Source organism: Atractosteus spatula, chromosome 5 (assembly GCF_055471065.1).
Source record: "Atractosteus spatula isolate fAtrSpa1 chromosome 5, fAtrSpa1.hap1, whole genome shotgun sequence".
NCBI lineage: Eukaryota > Metazoa > Chordata > Actinopteri > Semionotiformes > Lepisosteidae > Atractosteus > Atractosteus spatula.
The window spans coordinates 65432483-65448812 of record NC_142710.1 but is presented as its reverse complement, the minus strand read 5'-3'; the positions used below and the strand labels follow the sequence as shown (position 1 = coordinate 65448812).

At 52.5% G+C, this 16330-nt stretch overlaps 2 protein-coding genes across 2 annotated transcripts; both read left to right on the top strand.

The window, feature by feature from the left end:
• The first annotated feature begins 256 nt into the window (after nt 1-256).
• On the top strand, nt 257-2542 carry LOC148835500 (uncharacterized). The gene is made up of 4 exons (XM_088915815.1): nt 257-369; nt 897-942; nt 1749-1815; nt 2019-2542. Exons 1-4 carry the CDS (start codon nt 257-259, stop codon nt 2540-2542), a joined length of 750 nt encoding a protein of 249 aa, XP_088771941.1.
• A 1552-nt stretch (nt 2543-4094) lies between these two features.
• On the top strand, nt 4095-15300 carry LOC148835499 (solute carrier family 26 member 6-like). The gene is made up of 18 exons (XM_088917012.1): nt 4095-4237; nt 4727-4866; nt 5204-5314; nt 5434-5600; nt 6046-6210; nt 6586-6738; nt 7362-7444; nt 7537-7684; nt 7816-7929; nt 8413-8490; nt 8821-8916; nt 9011-9117; nt 10135-10204; nt 10298-10390; nt 14337-14504; nt 14662-14716; nt 15035-15153; nt 15235-15300. Exons 1-18 carry the CDS (start codon nt 4095-4097, stop codon nt 15298-15300), a joined length of 2076 nt encoding a protein of 691 aa, XP_088773138.1.
• The last annotated feature ends 1030 nt before the right edge of the window (nt 15301-16330 follow it).

The following is a 16330-nucleotide window of genomic DNA, read 5'->3' as shown; positions in this document are numbered from 1 at the left end:
TGTGACCAGAGAGCGACGGGAGACGGGAGGCAGTTCAGTCTGGGATTTCGGAAGTTTTCCACCCCGGCTGCCCACTGGGTGTCCCCGACGCGGCAGCACTCCCCTGCGGTCGAGGGGACGCGTGGTTAAGATCAGCCCTTCTGCCGGAAAATATTCCCTCAGAACTGAGAGGCACCGAGTGGCGTCTCCTCCGTCATCGGTCAGGCCCTTACCCAGGCCGAGTCATCTCCCAGACAGCAGCCGAGCCTGAGCGAGTATGGAGGACCACAAGAATAAAACCAGAACGTCCATCCCTCTGTTTTCCAACCCCTTCTTCCAATCCAGGGTCTCAGCAGGCTCTGTCCTAGCAAGTAACCGGCACAAGGCTGGGTACATAGAGACACACGCTCACACCAGGGACAGTTCTCCCAGTTGCCAATTTACCTACTAATATGTCCCTGGAGGAAATCCACACAAACACAGGGAGAACGTACAGACAGCAGCCCGGGTCTGGAACTGAGCCCGGAGCCCCAGCGCTGTGAGGCAACAATGGTGACCACTGCACCACCGTGCTGCCGTAAGAATGGTAAACACAGCCCCTCCTGCCTGTTACGTTGTAAAACCATGCAGGACACTTGTCCGAAGTGTCTTGCCTGACATTTCGACATTGACTCACACATGCCTTTAAGCCTGACATTGCACACAAGTAAAATAAGTGATATTTCCAGTGTTGAGTGATGGTGTCAGGCAAGGCTGTGCACAGTGAGCACCAAAGAGCTCAGCTTTCCAGAACCTGCACTCTGAAGAGCTTGGAGATCCCACGGGAAAGAGTCGGAGAGCCCGATGTCCCAGGAGCACCTATGAATGTTTGATGGAGTATTAAGTTTCCTATTGTCCTGGCTGTGGCACTGTGGCAGTCCTGCTCCACTGCGCGTGGCAGGAGGGAGTGGACTGAACCTCCAAGTGTGGGAGAGAGCAGGAACAGAGGGAGAGAGGGGAGAGAAGGAGAGAGGGAGTGTGGGAGAGAGCAGGAACAGAGGGAGAGAGGGAGGGAGTGTAGTGAAAAAGGGACAGGCTGATGAAGAGTGTGAGAGAGAGAGGACAGACTGATGAAGAGTCCGAGAGAGAAGGGACAGAGTGTGGGGCAGAAAGTAGGGAAAGAAGGAGAAATGGTGGGAAAGGACAGAGGGAGAGAGTAGGAACAGAGTGTGCGAGAGAGAGGACAGAGGGAGAGAGGGTACTCTTTCTGTGTTTGTGCAGAAGTGGGTTCAGCTTCCTGTGCCTCTGCTGTGAGCTCTGAAAGAGAGAGAGGGAAAGAGCCAGCAGGGGGCTGAAAACAGACGAGAGGGGAGCACCCCAGCACCCCACCGTTCTGCCAAGATGGAGCATGCTAGGAGAAGAGGAGGCAGAGGGGGGCCACAGGACCTCAGAGCCCCCTCTTTTCATCAGAGAGTTTGCTCACGAGAAGACACCCCCACCCACAGGCCTGACACCCCAAAAGAGGTGAGAGAGCGTCCTACTTTGAAGCCCATTATGCAACAGGTTAGCAAGTGAGTATCCCTGTGTGAAGCTAATGAAGCAGCTCGTTAGCGAATTCACAGCGCGCTGAGTCCTGTTACATCTGCACTTCCTTCCAGCTCTTGTCCTCAACAAGATTTTAAGATCCTGATCAGTAAGTTTATTCACACAGTACATCGGGACATAGGGATGGGAGTCACAGGCTCTGTGATCCTGCCTCTGTCTCGGGAGCCTCCTTGTGCCTCCTGCAGGGGGCGACGTTGCTGAAGTCCCAGGACCGGCTGCCCCTGATACCGTCCAGAACCGGCAGGACAGGAGGTGAGACAGCCTGGGTCCTGGCTCCAGTCCTGACCCTGTGGACAGGTGTCTGACACTCCCTCTCCCTCTCCCTCCGGTTCCTCGTTCACTCCCTCCGTCTCCAGGGCCTGCCTCCTCATCATCCCCTCCTCCCTCCATCTCCTCATCATCCTCTCCGCTGCCCACTCTCCCCAGTCTCTCTGACTCTCTCTTTCTCTCTGCAGAGAAGGAAGCGGGGAGGCGTGTCTCCTTGCCCAACCCCAAGACGGCGCCCCGCCCTCCGCTCCCACAGCGCCACACTCTGGCCAGGAGGAGGAAGCGCACTCCCCCCCCTCCTCCTCCTCCTCCTGTGTCCTTAGACACCATGGCCCCCTGGGGTGGGCTGTCCCTGTCTGACTCCTCCTTCGCTGCCATAGCAACCCCCCCCGCCCCTCCGCCTCCTCCGCCCCTCCCACCTGCACCCCCCCCTCGGGTGGAGGGCAGAACAAGGGTCCGAGAAACAGCGCTGCCCCCGGGCCAGGACCCTGGGAAAGGCTCGTCTGCAGGGGGTGGGGCGCACAGGAAGACCCCTGTCCGCAGGAAGACCCCCCGGGCGGCGCGTCTGCCCCCCCTGCGCGCTGTCACCGTGCTCAGCTTCTCGCGCAGCTTCACCTTCTCCTTCTTCGAGCTGCCCGAGCACCAGAGTCTCCGCGGCCGGGCCGAGAGGCAGAGAGGGGTGTACCTGCTGCTGAGGCAGATCCACCACTGACACGACACTGGACTGAGACACACAGATCCACCACTGACACTGACACTGGACTGAGACACTGAGACACACTGATCCACCACTGACATGACACTGGGCTGAGACACACTGATCCACCACTGACATGACACTGGACTGAGACACTGAGACACACTGATCCACCACTGACACCGACACTGGACTGAGACACTGAGACACACTGATCCACCACTGACATGACACTGGGCTGAGACACACTGATCCACCACTGACATGACACTGGACTGAGACACTGAGACACACTGATCCACCACTGACACCGACACTGGACCGATAGACACTGATACAGGACTGAGACACACAGATCCACCACTGACATGACACTGGACTGAGACACACAGATCCACCACTGACACGGACACTGGACTGAGACACTGAGACACACAGATCCACCACTGACACGACACTGGACTGAGACACTGAGACACACAGATCCACCACTGACACCGACACTGGACCGATAGACACTGATACAGGACTGACACTGACACTGGACTGAGACACACTGATACACACTGATCCACTACTGACACCGCCACTGGACTCATACAGGACTGACACTGTACTGCGACACACTGATACAGGACAGACACTGGACTAAGACACGCTGATAAAGGACTGACACTGACAATGGACTGAGGCACACTCATACAGTACTGACACTGACACTGGACTGATATACACACTGATACAGTGCTGACATGACACTGGACTGATACAAACTGAAACAGTACTGACACTGGACTGATACAGTACTGACAGTACTCACACATTGACACACACTGACACATTACTATGGTACTGATACTGTACTGACACAATACCAACTCGTTAATACGGTACCGATACACACAGATACAGTACTGACACAGTACCAACTAATTAATACAGTTCTGACATACTGACACAACACACTAAAGATCATTTGCTTCAGTATTTTTCCACTGTCTGTGTGGTTTTTACCCTGGTGTACAGCAGGTATATTTAGTATATTTAGATTGACTCCTGCAGCTTCCGGTTCGGTCATTATTCGCTAATTATGACTTTTTTTCCTCTATTTTTGTTTGTTGTTGAAGGAGAAATAAAACTGACTGACCTGTATCTCACGTACTCTGTGCTGCACTCCCATTGGCTAACAGCCAGGTTGACGTCCTCGGTGCGCCCAACGGGGAGTGGGCGTTAAGTGTGTTGTCATGGAGACACCGCTATCGGGCGGAGTCCCCGTAGCCTGAGAGAGGGTGTGTGTGTGTAGGGGCTCAGAATGAGGTCATTGGCCAAACCGGGACTCGGTTCACCCACTAAAGAGTGAGATATATAAGGCAAAAGGGAAAGAGAGATGGATGGCAGACTGAAGAGAGACATTGTGAACAACGGGAGATACAGAGAGATACGGAGTGTTGCAAGAGTGCTCTGGAGAGACGAGCGAACACGGCACTCCATGAAACAGCCGTTCTGCTCATGAAACGCCTGGACAGGTGTGGCCCATCTGTCCGAGACCTCTGGTACTGACCCCAGGATGGAGTCCATATCCCACCAAGCCAGCTGCTCTGGGTGGCAGGAGGACCTGCCCATCCGGGATGAAGCCCAGCTGGATGTCCTCGGGCGCTGGGCTGGGAACAGGCCCCTGTCAGTTTGGGGCACAGCCAGGGCAGCCTGCCGGTGAGTGACATCACTTCCTGCCTCATTGCAGCATGTAGCAAGACAGATGGACTGACATCTGTTACTTGGTGTGCCTGCAGTATTGATTGAGCAAGTGTCCCACTCTCTCTGGTCTCTGTGCTCTGCAGTGCTGTGTCTCACTGTGTCTCTCTGGTCTCTGTGCTCTGCAGTGCTGTGTCTCACTGTGTCTCTCTGGTCTCTGTGCTCTGCAGTGCTATGTCTCACTGTGTTTCTGGTCTCTGTGCTCTGCAGTGCTGTGTCTCACTGTGTCTCTCTGAGCTCTGTGCTCTGCAGTGCTGTGTCTCACTGTGTCTCTGGTCTCTGTGCTCTGCAGTACCGTGTCTCACTGTGTCTCTCTGGTCTCTGTGCTCTGCAGTGCTGTGTCTCACTGTGTCTCACTGTGTCTCTGTGCTCTGCAGTGCTGTGTCTCACTGTGTCTCTGGTCTCTGTGCTCTGCAGTGCTGTGTCTCACTGTGTCTCTCTCTCCAGCTGCTCAGGCCCCAGGCTGAAGCGCGTGGTGCTCAGGTGTGTCCCTGTCCTCTCCTGGCTGCCCCGTTACTCCTTCAGGGACTACGCCCTGGGGGACCTCGTCTCCGGGATCAGTGTGGGCATCATTAATGTCCCCCAGGGTGAGAGGAAGTAGCCATTTCTAGTCTCCAGCCTGATATTTCTCCACCTTTTACTCAGATACTGCATTGCAAGTTGAATGAATTCCCCGCAGTCTCATTTCTGTGCATATCAAATCTCATTACTCAGTTGTTCGAATAAGCCAGCAAGTCTGGTAAGGCCTCCATGTACTCTCTGAATACCAGTATATATTTACTTGAGTATTTCATCTCCTACATTATACCTCTGCAAGTCTGCTGAATGATAATCAGGGAGTGCATCTAGTAAAACCCATAATGGATCAGAACACTGTCGAAAGGGAGTCTGACTTCCCAGTTATCTTTCCCTGTGTGGCTCCAGGTATGGCAAATGCTCTCCTGGCCTCAGTCCCCCCTGTGTTCGGGCTGTATTCCTCTTTCTACCCTGTGCTGGTGTACTGCGTCTTCGGGACGTCCCGGCACGTCTCAGTGGGTGAGTGTATTGAGTTTCTGCCTTTTGTGTTCCAATGTCTGCTGCACTGCTGAGTGTCCCTTCCTCTGTGCTGTTGAGTGTGTGTTGAGCTGCAGCGCTCAGTGATTGTCTCACCACAGGCACCTTTGCCATCCTGGCCATCATGGTTGGCACGGTGACCGGGGATGTGATGCTGGATGCAGTGTTGCCTGGCAACATGACTAATGCAGCGATGCAGTGGCCCAGTCAACAGATGGGCAGAGTGAGTGTGGCAGCTTCAGTGACCTTCCTGTCCGGGGTGATCCAGGTACATACAAATTTGTACTGTGCACACACCTATACTGTATACACCTGTACTGTGCACACATCTGTACATACATAACTTTACTATTCTGTATAGTACACACGTGTATGATATACACATACTGTTACTGCATGCACACCTGTACTGTGTTGTATGAACATCTGTTTTGTAATGTACACACATGTACTATACAGTACACATGACTGTACTATACACATACCTGTGCTGAACTGTACACACCTGTCCTACACAATACACACACCTGTAGTATATACATACCTGTGCTGAACTTTGCACACCTGTTCTATACGCTCACCTGTGATAAACCACACACAGGTTAATAATCAAGTCAAGAGACGTTGTACTGAACTGCACATTCTATACTACTCTCATTAACACTCACCCCTGTGCTTCCCTCTATACTCTCGTACCCTCCTCTCTGTCTCAGGTGGCTCTGGGGGCCCTTCGTGGGGGCGCAGTGTCACGCTGGCTGTCAGAGCCCCTGGTTCGAGGGTACACCACTGCAGCCGCCATCTACGTCACGATCTACCAGCTGCGCTTTCTGACAGGCATCACAGCGGACAGGCACAGCGGGGTCTTCGCAGCCATGAAGGTGTGTGGAGCCAGAAGGCGGAAGAGGAGCAGGGGATCGCAAATAATTGCTTACCTAATTAAGTTTTAGATCAGTGCACATTTTTTAACACAGTATTTTGGTGGGGTCTGTCTGTTTATACAGCATGTGTTTTTTTCTGTGGTTCTAGGGGTCTGACTGTCTCTGTGTGTATTTGACTGTGTGTGTATCTGACTGTGAGGCCTGTCTGTCTGTCTCTGTCTGTTTCTGATTGTGTCAGTCTGATAGTCAGGATTGTCTGTCTGTCTCTGTGTGTATCTGTCTGTGTGTGTGTCTGTGTCAGGCCTGTCTGTCTGTCTCAGTGTGTGTCCATGTGTGTGTCTATTTCAGGCCTGTCTGTCTGTCTCCCTCTCACAGACGTTTTTTGACATCTTGTCCCATCTGCCTGAGGCGTCTGTGGGTACGCTTGTGGTCTCGGCGGTCTCCATGATGATGCTGACCGGGGGGAAGCTGTTGAACCGCTGCCTGTGCACGAGGCTGCCCGTGCCCGTCCCCTGGGAGCTCCTCACGGTGAGGCGGTGGCACAGTCCACGGGGCAGGGGGTGAGGGCATGGTACAGGAACACCGCACCGGGGCCTCCATTAAAACACTGCCCAGCACAAGGGCGGGAGAAGGGGAAAGGCATGGCACATTCACAGGGAGGTGCAGTACAGGAGAAGCACGATACACACTGGAGAGAGGCACTGCCCAGTGCAGAGAGACACTGCCCAGTGCAGACAGCTGAGAGCTGAGAGATGGAGCCCAGTGCAGACAGCTGAGAGCTGAGAGATGGAGCCCAGTGCAGACAGCTGAGAGCTGAGAGATGGAGCCCAGTGCAGACATGAGCAGCTGAGAGCTGAGAGATGGAGCCCAGTGCAGACATGAGCAGCTGAGAGCTAAGAGATGGAGCCCAGTGCAGACATGAGCAGCTAAGAGCTGAGAGATGGAGCCCAGTGCAGACAGCTGAGAGCTGAGAGATGGAGCCCAGTGCAGACATGAGCAGCTGAGAGCTAAGAGATGGAGCCCAGTGCAGACATGAGCAGCTGAGAGCTGAGAGATGGAGCCCAGTGCAGACAGCTGAGAGCTGAGAGATGGAGGCCAGTGCAGACATGAGCAGCACAGCATGGAAAGGTAGCGTCTCTCTGTGTCTGCAGATAGTCCTGGTGACAGCAGTGTCAGTGCACATGGACCTGAACGCGCAGTACAACGTGGAGATCGTGGGCGACATTCCGAGCGGGTGAGTCCGGCGGTCAGCTGGGTGTGGTCCGGGGCTTTTGCCTCCTGCCCAGTTCCTGGAGGTGACGCTGTGCCTCTTCTCCCTGTCCGCAGCCTCTCGGCACCCTGCCTCCCTCCCCTGTCCCTCGCTCTGCGCCTCCTGGTCCCAGCCTTCGCCATGGCGGTCGTGGGGTTCGGCTTCACAGCCTCCTTTGCCAAGATGTTCGCCCTGAAGCACGGCTACAGCGTGGACAGCAACCAGGTGCGCCCCCCCGCCTGCAGGGGACCGGTGCGCTCGGCAGCGCCCCCAGCCACGCGCACATGCACGCACAACACGGGACCCGCCGCCTCCCTCCCCGCCAGGCTGAGTCCCGTGGTCTCTCCCCGCTGCAGGAGCTGCTGGCGCTGGGCCTCAGTAACGCGGTCGGGGGGCTGTTCCAGTGTTTCGCCGTCAGCTGCTCCATGTCCAGGAGTCTGGTCCAGGAGAGCACTGGGGGCAAGACACAGGTACAGCCCTGTCCCCCCCTCTCTCTCTGTACCCCAGCTCTCCTTCTCCCTCTTTATCTCCTTCTCTCTCTCCCTCCCCCCCCCTCTCTCTGTACCCCAGCTCTCCTTCTCCCTCTTTATCTCCTTCTCTCTCTCCCTCCCCCCCCCTCTCTCTGTACCCCAGCTCTCCTTCTCCCTCTTTATCTCCTTCTCTCTCTCCCTCCCCCCCCCTCTCTCTGTACCCCAGCTCTCCTTCTCCCTCTTTATCTCCTTCTCTCTCTCCCTCCCCCCCTCTCTCTCTGTACCCCAGCTCTCCTTCTCCCTCTTTATCTCCTTCTCTCTCTCCCTCCCCCCCCTCTCTCTGTACCCCAGCTCTCCTTCTCCCTCTTTATCTCCTTCTCTCTCTCCCCCCCCCCTCTCTGTACCCCAGCTCTCCTTCTCCCTCTTTATCTCCTTCTCTCTCTCCCTCCCCCCTCTGTCCTCACCCCCTCTCTCTCTGTGCAGATGGCTGGTGCCGTCTCAGCCCTGGTCATTCTGGTCATCCTGCTGAAGGTGGGGGAACTCTTCCAGCAGCTGCCCAAGGTATGGACTGTCTCACAGGATTGTCTCATGGGGCTCCTTCCTTAGGACACCTAGGACAGTCTCTTAGGACTTTCTGGCAGCACTGTTCCTTAGGACTGTCAGATGGGACTGACTAACGGGATCGTCTGGTAGGATTGGAGGATCTCATAGGCATTTCTTAGAACAGTATCAATGGGCTGTCCTGCTCAAATGATTTGATGTTGCCAGCGTGCTGCCTTGTGATGATGGGTCACGGTGTCCACTGGAGACACAGGGACTGTCTGAGTGCTGTATCTTCCAGGAGTCACAGGAGCAGTGTGGGATGTCTGACAGTGTGGTCCTGTGTTGCAGGCAGTGCTGGCCTCTGTGATCGTGGTCAACTTGTGGGGGATGTTCAGACAGGTCAGTGACCTGGTCTCCCTCTGGAAGACTGACCGCATGGACCTCGTAAGTGTCACCTTCACTGGACAACCCCCAGAGCTTGCCCTGGCCCCTGGTCCTTGACCCGCCGACCCCTGACCTTTCCCCTCTGCCCCTGCAGCTGGTGTGGGTCGTGACCCTGATCTGCACGCTGCTGCTGAACCTGGACCTGGGACTGGCCGCCTCCATCGCCTTCGCCCTGCTGACCGTCATCTTCAGGACACAGCGGTCAGTCACGCTTTCCTGTCTCTGCCTCTGTCTGCCTCTCTGTCCCTCTCCTATCCCTCTCTGTCCCTCTCTCTCCTCTCCACTCTCTCTCCTCTCTGTCTATCTCTGTCCCTCTCTGTCCCCCTCTCTCCCTCTCTCTGCTCTCTGTCCCCCTGTGTCCCTCTCTGTCTGTCTCTTCCCTCTCTCCTTCCTATTCCCTGCCTCATAAGCTGCAGCCTTTCATGCTCCTTCACTGTGCTGTAGGGTAACCAGCTCCTGAACTGATATATTGATCCTCCTGATTGTCAGTGAGAGAGCTGAGGGGCTGGTGGTGCTGCAGCACCATCATGGTGATAATCCAGTGCTGACTCTGAAGAAGTCCACAGGTTTGGCTTTGTCAAAGCCTGTGAGGATTGTGAATACCTGTGCTAGGTCCCCTCATACAGTAATCCTCTTCAGCCAAGCAGCCCTGAGTAGCTTGCTTGAGCTTGTGAGACACCGCTCGAGTCTTCCAGTCCTGGGTCTCTCCAGTCCAGATGAAGTGTGCTGGTTGTTCCTCAGATACCGCAGCTGGGAGAGTGCGTGATGCCAGCCCTTTCGCTCTGCGTTTCTTTTTTGTTATTCATGCAAACACACAAGTGCACAGCAGTCTTCTTCTGCAATCTGAGCCATGTAGCTTGAAGCAGACAGCTGTCCTGCAGTCGGGCCTGACTGATGAATGCCATGGATCACATGGTCCCTCTTCTCAGTGGCTGCACACGTATGGCCGACCTTGAGTCAGCTTGAGTTATCGAGTTACTGAAGATCCTGATCAGCATGAATGAATGATTTTCCAAACAACACACTTGGTTTCTCCTCACACAGACTTGAGCAATCGAAACTGTCAGAAATGAAGTAGAGATTAGTAGAGAAGTAGAGTAAACTGTTTATACTTGAAGTATTTTGTGAGTCCCCATTGTGTTTAAATTGTTTCACGGGTGTGTACAGTAGATCTGAAAAGGTTTGTGTCTTTTTCTCTGTCTTTGTCTGCACGTGCAGATCCCACTATTCCTTCCTGGGACAGATTCCTGGGACAGACTGCTACCGGGACATCCACTGCTATGCTGAGGTAACACCACCAGTGTGTGTGGGCTTTAAATAGGAACTGACTTTCGTGCTTCTTCCATTCTGACTTAACTGATCTGGAATGTTATTTTCCCAGGCAAAGGAGATTCCCGGGATCACCATCTTCCGTTCCTCATCTCCGCTGTATTTTGCCAATGCAGAGCTGTACTACAGCACCCTGACAGCACAGGTATAGTTTAGACCTTGCCTTATAGCACAGCTACAGCATAGACCTTCAGTCACAGCTCAGCTACAGTATAGACCTTCAGTCACAGCACTGCTACAGTACAGACCTTCAGTCACAGCACTGCTACAGTACAGACCTTCAGCCACAGCTCAGCTACAGTACAGACCTTCAGCCACAGCTCAGCTACAGTACAGACCTTCAGTCACAGCACTGCTACAGTACAGACCTTCAGTCACAGCTCAGCTACAGTATAGACCTTCAGTCACAGCACTGCTACAGTACAGACCTTCAGTCACAACTCAGCTACAGTATAGACCTTCAGTCACAGCTCAGCTACAGTACAGACCTTCAGTCACAGCACTGCTACAGTACAGACCTTCAGTCACAGCACTGCTACAGTACAGACCTTCAGTCACAGCACTGCTACAGTATAGACCTTCAGTCACAGCTCAGCTACAGTACAGACCTTCAGTCACAGCACTGCTACAGTACAGACCTTCAGTCACAGCACTGCTACAGTACAGACCTTCAGTCACAGCACTGCTACAGTACAGACCTTCAGCCACAGCTCAGCTACAGTATAGACCTTCAGTCACAGCTCAGCTACAGTACAGACCTTCAGCCACAGCTCAGCTACAGTACAGACCTTCAGTCACAGCTCAGCTACAGTATAGACCTTCAGTCACAGCACTGCTACAGTACAGACCTTCAGTCACAGCACTGCTACAGTACAGACCTTCAGCCACAGCACTGCTACAGTACAGACCTTCAGCCACAGCTCAGCTACAGTATAGACCTTCAGTCACAGCTCAGCTACAGTACAGACCTTCAGTCACAGCACTGCTACAGTACAGACCTTCAGTCACAGCTCAGCTACAGTACAGACCTTCAGTCACAGCTCAGCTACAGTATAGACCTTCAGTCACAGCTCAGCTACAGTACAGACCTTCAGTCACAGCACTGCTACAGTATAGACCTTCAGTCACAGCTCAGCTACAGTATAGACCTTCAGTCACAGCACTGCTACAGTACAGACCTTCAGTCACAGCTCAGCTACAGTATAGACCTTCAGTCACAGCACTGCTACAGTATAGACCTTCAGTCACAGCTCAGCTACAGTATAGACCTTCAGTCACAGCACAGCTACAGTATAGACCTTCAGTCACAGCTCAGCTACAGTATAGACCTTCAGTCACAGCCCTGCTACAGTACAGACCTTCAGTCACAGCACTGCTACAGTATAGACCTTCAGTCACAGCACTGCTACAGTACAGACCTTCAGTCACAGCACTGCTACAGTACAGACCTTCAGTCACAGCTCAGCTACAGTATAGACCTTCAGTCACAGCTCAGCTACAGTATAGACCTTCAGTCACAGCTCAGCTACAGTATAGACCTTCAGTCACAGCTCAGCTACAGTACAGACCTTCAGTCACAGCACTGCTACAGTACAGACCTTCAGTCACAGCTCAGCTACAGTACAGACCTTCAGTCACAGCACTGCTACAGTACAGACCTTCAGTCACAGCACTGCTACAGTATAGACCTTCAGTCACAGCTCAGCTACAGTACAGACCTTCAGCCACAGCTCAGCTACAGTATAGACCTTCAGTCACAGCACTGCTACAGTATAGACCTTCAGTCACAGCTCAGCTACAGTATAGACCTTCAGTCACAGCTCAGCTACAGTACAGACCTTCAGTCACAGCACTGCTACAGTATAGACCTTCAGTCACAGCTCAGCTACAGTACAGACCTTCAGTCACAGCACTGCTACAGTACAGACCTTCAGTCACAGCACTGCTACAGTATAGACCTTCAGTCACAGCTCAGCTACAGTATAGACCTTCAGTCACAGCCCTGCTACAGTACAGACCTTCAGTCACAGCACTGCTACAGTATAGACCTTCAGTCACAGCTCAGCTACAGTACAGACCTTCAGTCACAGCTCAGCTACAGTATAGACCTTCAGTCACAGCACTGCTACAGTATAGACCTTCAGTCACAGAACTGCTACAGTACAGACCTTCAGTCACAGCTCAGCTACAGTACAGACCTTCAGTCACAGCTCAGCTACAGTATAGACCTTCAGTCACAGCACTGCTACAGTACAGACCTTCAGTCACAGCACTGCTACAGTATAGACCTTCAGTCACAGCTCAGCTACAGTACAGACCTTCAGTCACAGCTCAGCTACAGTATAGACCTTCAGTCACAGCACTGCTACAGTACAGACCTTCAGTCACAGCTCAGCTACAGTACAGACCTTCAGTCACAGCACTGCTACAGTACAGACCTTCAGCCACAGCACTGCTACAGTACAGACCTTCAGTCACAGCACTGCTACAGTACAGACCTTCAGCCACAGCTCAGCTACAGTACAGACCTTCAGTCACAGCACTGCTACAGTACAGACCTTCAGTCACAGCACTGCTACAGTATAGACCTTCAGTCACAGCTCAGCTACAGTATAGACCTTCAGTCACAGCACTGCTACAGTACAGACCTTCAGTCACAGCACTGCTACAGTATAGACCTTCAGTCACAGCCCTGCTACAGTACAGACCTTCAGTCACAGCACTGCTACAGTATAGACCTTCAGTCACAGCACTGCTACAGTACAGACCTTCAGTCACAGCACTGCTACAGTATAGACCTTCAGTCACAGCTCAGCTACAGTATAGACCTTCAGTCACAGCCCTGCTACAGTACAGACCTTCAGTCACAGCACTGCTACAGTATAGACCTTCAGTCACAGCTCAGCTACAGTACAGACCTTCAGTCACAGCTCAGCTACAGTATAGACCTTCAGTCACAGCACTGCTACAGTATAGACCTTCAGTCACAGAACTGCTACAGTACAGACCTTCAGTCACAGCTCAGCTACAGTACAGACCTTCAGTCACAGCTCAGCTACAGTATAGACCTTCAGTCACAGCACTGCTACAGTACAGACCTTCAGTCACAGCACTGCTACAGTATAGACCTTCAGTCACAGCTCAGCTACAGTACAGACCTTCAGTCACAGCTCAGCTACAGTATAGACCTTCAGTCACAGCACTGCTACAGTACAGACCTTCAGTCACAGCTCAGCTACAGTACAGACCTTCAGTCACAGCACTGCTACAGTACAGACCTTCAGCCACAGCACTGCTACAGTACAGACCTTCAGTCACAGCACTGCTACAGTACAGACCTTCAGCCACAGCTCAGCTACAGTACAGACCTTCAGTCACAGCACTGCTACAGTACAGACCTTCAGTCACAGCACTGCTACAGTATAGACCTTCAGTCACAGCTCAGCTACAGTATAGACCTTCAGTCACAGCACTGCTACAGTACAGACCTTCAGTCACAGCACTGCTACAGTATAGACCTTCAGTCACAGCCCTGCTACAGTACAGACCTTCAGTCACAGCACTGCTACAGTATAGACCTTCAGTCACAGCTCAGCTACAGTACAGACCTTCAGTCACAGCACAGCTACAGTATAGACCTTCAGTCACAGCTCAGCTACAGTACAGACCGTCTCTGACAGCTCAGTTACAGTATAGACTTTCAGTCACAGCACTGCTACAGTACAGACCTTCCCTGACAGCATTGGTACACACCCTCTCTAATAGAACAGACACCTGCCCTGGCAGCACAGCTACAGAAAACACACAGAACACTACTGCACTAATTGAACATGCAGAGAATACACTTGCCCTAACAGCAGCAGTACTGCAGTGCACTGACAGGTATTACCTGTATTATACTGAGAGAGCAGGGACAGAGCACACCTACATTGAGAGTGTGGGTGCACTGTACACCTATAATTTACTGAGATCAAGTACGGATTCTGTGCTGTCCTGACTGAATAGGTACAGAATGTAGCTGTACTCTAGTGAGAGATCTGGTGTTATATACTCCTGAACTGAGTACACCTTTTTCTGGGTCCGCGTTCCAGGCTAAACTGGGGGTTTTCAGGAAACATGGATGTGCAGCACCTAGCGGAGACGACCTGGGTTCATCAGGCCGGGCCCTGCAGGGGGCAGCATTGAGCACACACTGCCTCATCCTGGACCTCAGCCCTGTCAGCATCGTGGACAGTGCCACTGTGAAAACTCTGCGCAGGGTGAGAGACATGCAGCCACACAGGCACACGCTGCACAGCTGAACAGTATTACACACACATACGTGCATTGTATAGTGCTGAGGCAGTGTGCGGTGGTTTATATTACATTATTGTCTAAACACCTGTGATGCTGACAGCTTATTTTATGTCCTTGCAGATCGTGCAGGATCTGGGAGAACGGGGTGTCTATGTGTGTCTGGCTGCCTGTCTGCGTTAGTAACAATTGTCTCTTTCCTGATGCTACTGAACCCAAACTCTCGGGCAGCAGTGTGTCATAGTGGCCAGAGCCTGAACTCCAGAGTGAGGGTCGTGGGTTCAAACTGCAGGTGGAAACACAGCTGCTGAACATTTTGAGCGAGGCACTTCCTCCAGATTTCTCCTTAGGAACCAGTGCCAACATTGGCCTAAAAATAAGTGATAAGTCACTTTAGACACATTACCAATTAATTAAAAAATAAAATAAGCTTTTTTGAAAGTTCTGAAATAGGCTGGTGAGATTCTTCCCTCACTCTTCCTTCCTGTCTCTCTAGCTCTGCTTGTCGCTCAACTGCAGTCTCACGGATTCCTGCAGGAAGTCCTTCCCAAGTCCCGCCTCTTCCCCTCAGTGCACCACGCAGTACGACACTGCCTGAGCTCGCACCCTGCACTGGTGAGTCAGTCTGTCGGCCAGCCTGGATGTCCTTCTGTTGGTGTTTGTGTTATTTGTTTTGTCTTCTGTCTGTCTCCCCAGGATGCAGCCAGTGACCCACATGAAACAAATAACCGACCCTCTACAGTTCAGGCCGCTGACCTCTGACTTCTGACCTCTGGCTCTGAGCACTGACCTCTGACCCCCACCAGTCAGGATAGTTCAAACTCTTCTTCCTCCTTTTTTATGTATTAAGTATTTAAAATGGAACCAAACAGACAGCAGAATAGGTACAAACAAAAACCTTACAAAAACTGGATGATCACTAGAAAGGAAAGGGGGGATGATCGTGTGAGTATTGAAGATACAAGGAAGCTTCTGACCAGCGTGTGACTGGACAGCTTCTTGGCAAATTTCTTTCCACAATTCGGATAACGTTCTCGATGGCGTGTGTATGTGTGTACAGTGTGGCTCTTCTGATGAATATGTCTGTATATTGTACGTGTGTGACTGATTTGCCTTTCAGAGAAACATAAGAAAAGCTACAAACAAGAGCAGACCCTTTCGCCCATCTGGGCAGTTTAGTCGCTAGTAGCCCATTTATTTGAGCTGTTACCTGAGGGAAGATGTATTACAGAAGAACCAGAAGTCACAGGTGGAAACTAAAAACCTGCAAACAAGAGGTACGTGTTTACACAAAGGGCTGTGGAGGCCAGAAACCAACTACCCAGCAATGTTGTTGAAGCCAACAGCCAAGGAGAAACAGCTGGATGAGACTCTCGGAGTGATGGTTGTTAAGTACAATGATGACGGTTGTGCTTCGTGCAGCTCATCTCTTTGGAAGATGAGCTGCAGGAAGAAACCAGTGCGGGAGAGCTTTTTGAAGTGGGAAGGCTGTTGCACTGGGGCAGTGCCACTCTCTCGACCTCAGAAGCCTTGGTCCAGCGGTACGAGTAGTCGTCACGACTGGAGACTTCCTTGGTTGCAGTGGATGGCCATGATGCCTGTCTGTGCCTTGTCATGCCCTTGGCTTTCCAACAGAACATTGCAGTCCTCATCACTATACTGGGGCATTAGGACCCACACAGACCGCAGGGCAAGAGCCCCTTACAGGCCCCACTCGTCTGTGACCTGTCTTCTGAAGAGCCTCTTGGCTTTTTGCTTTTAAGTCCACCTGTCTGCAGGCACGCAAGACAGG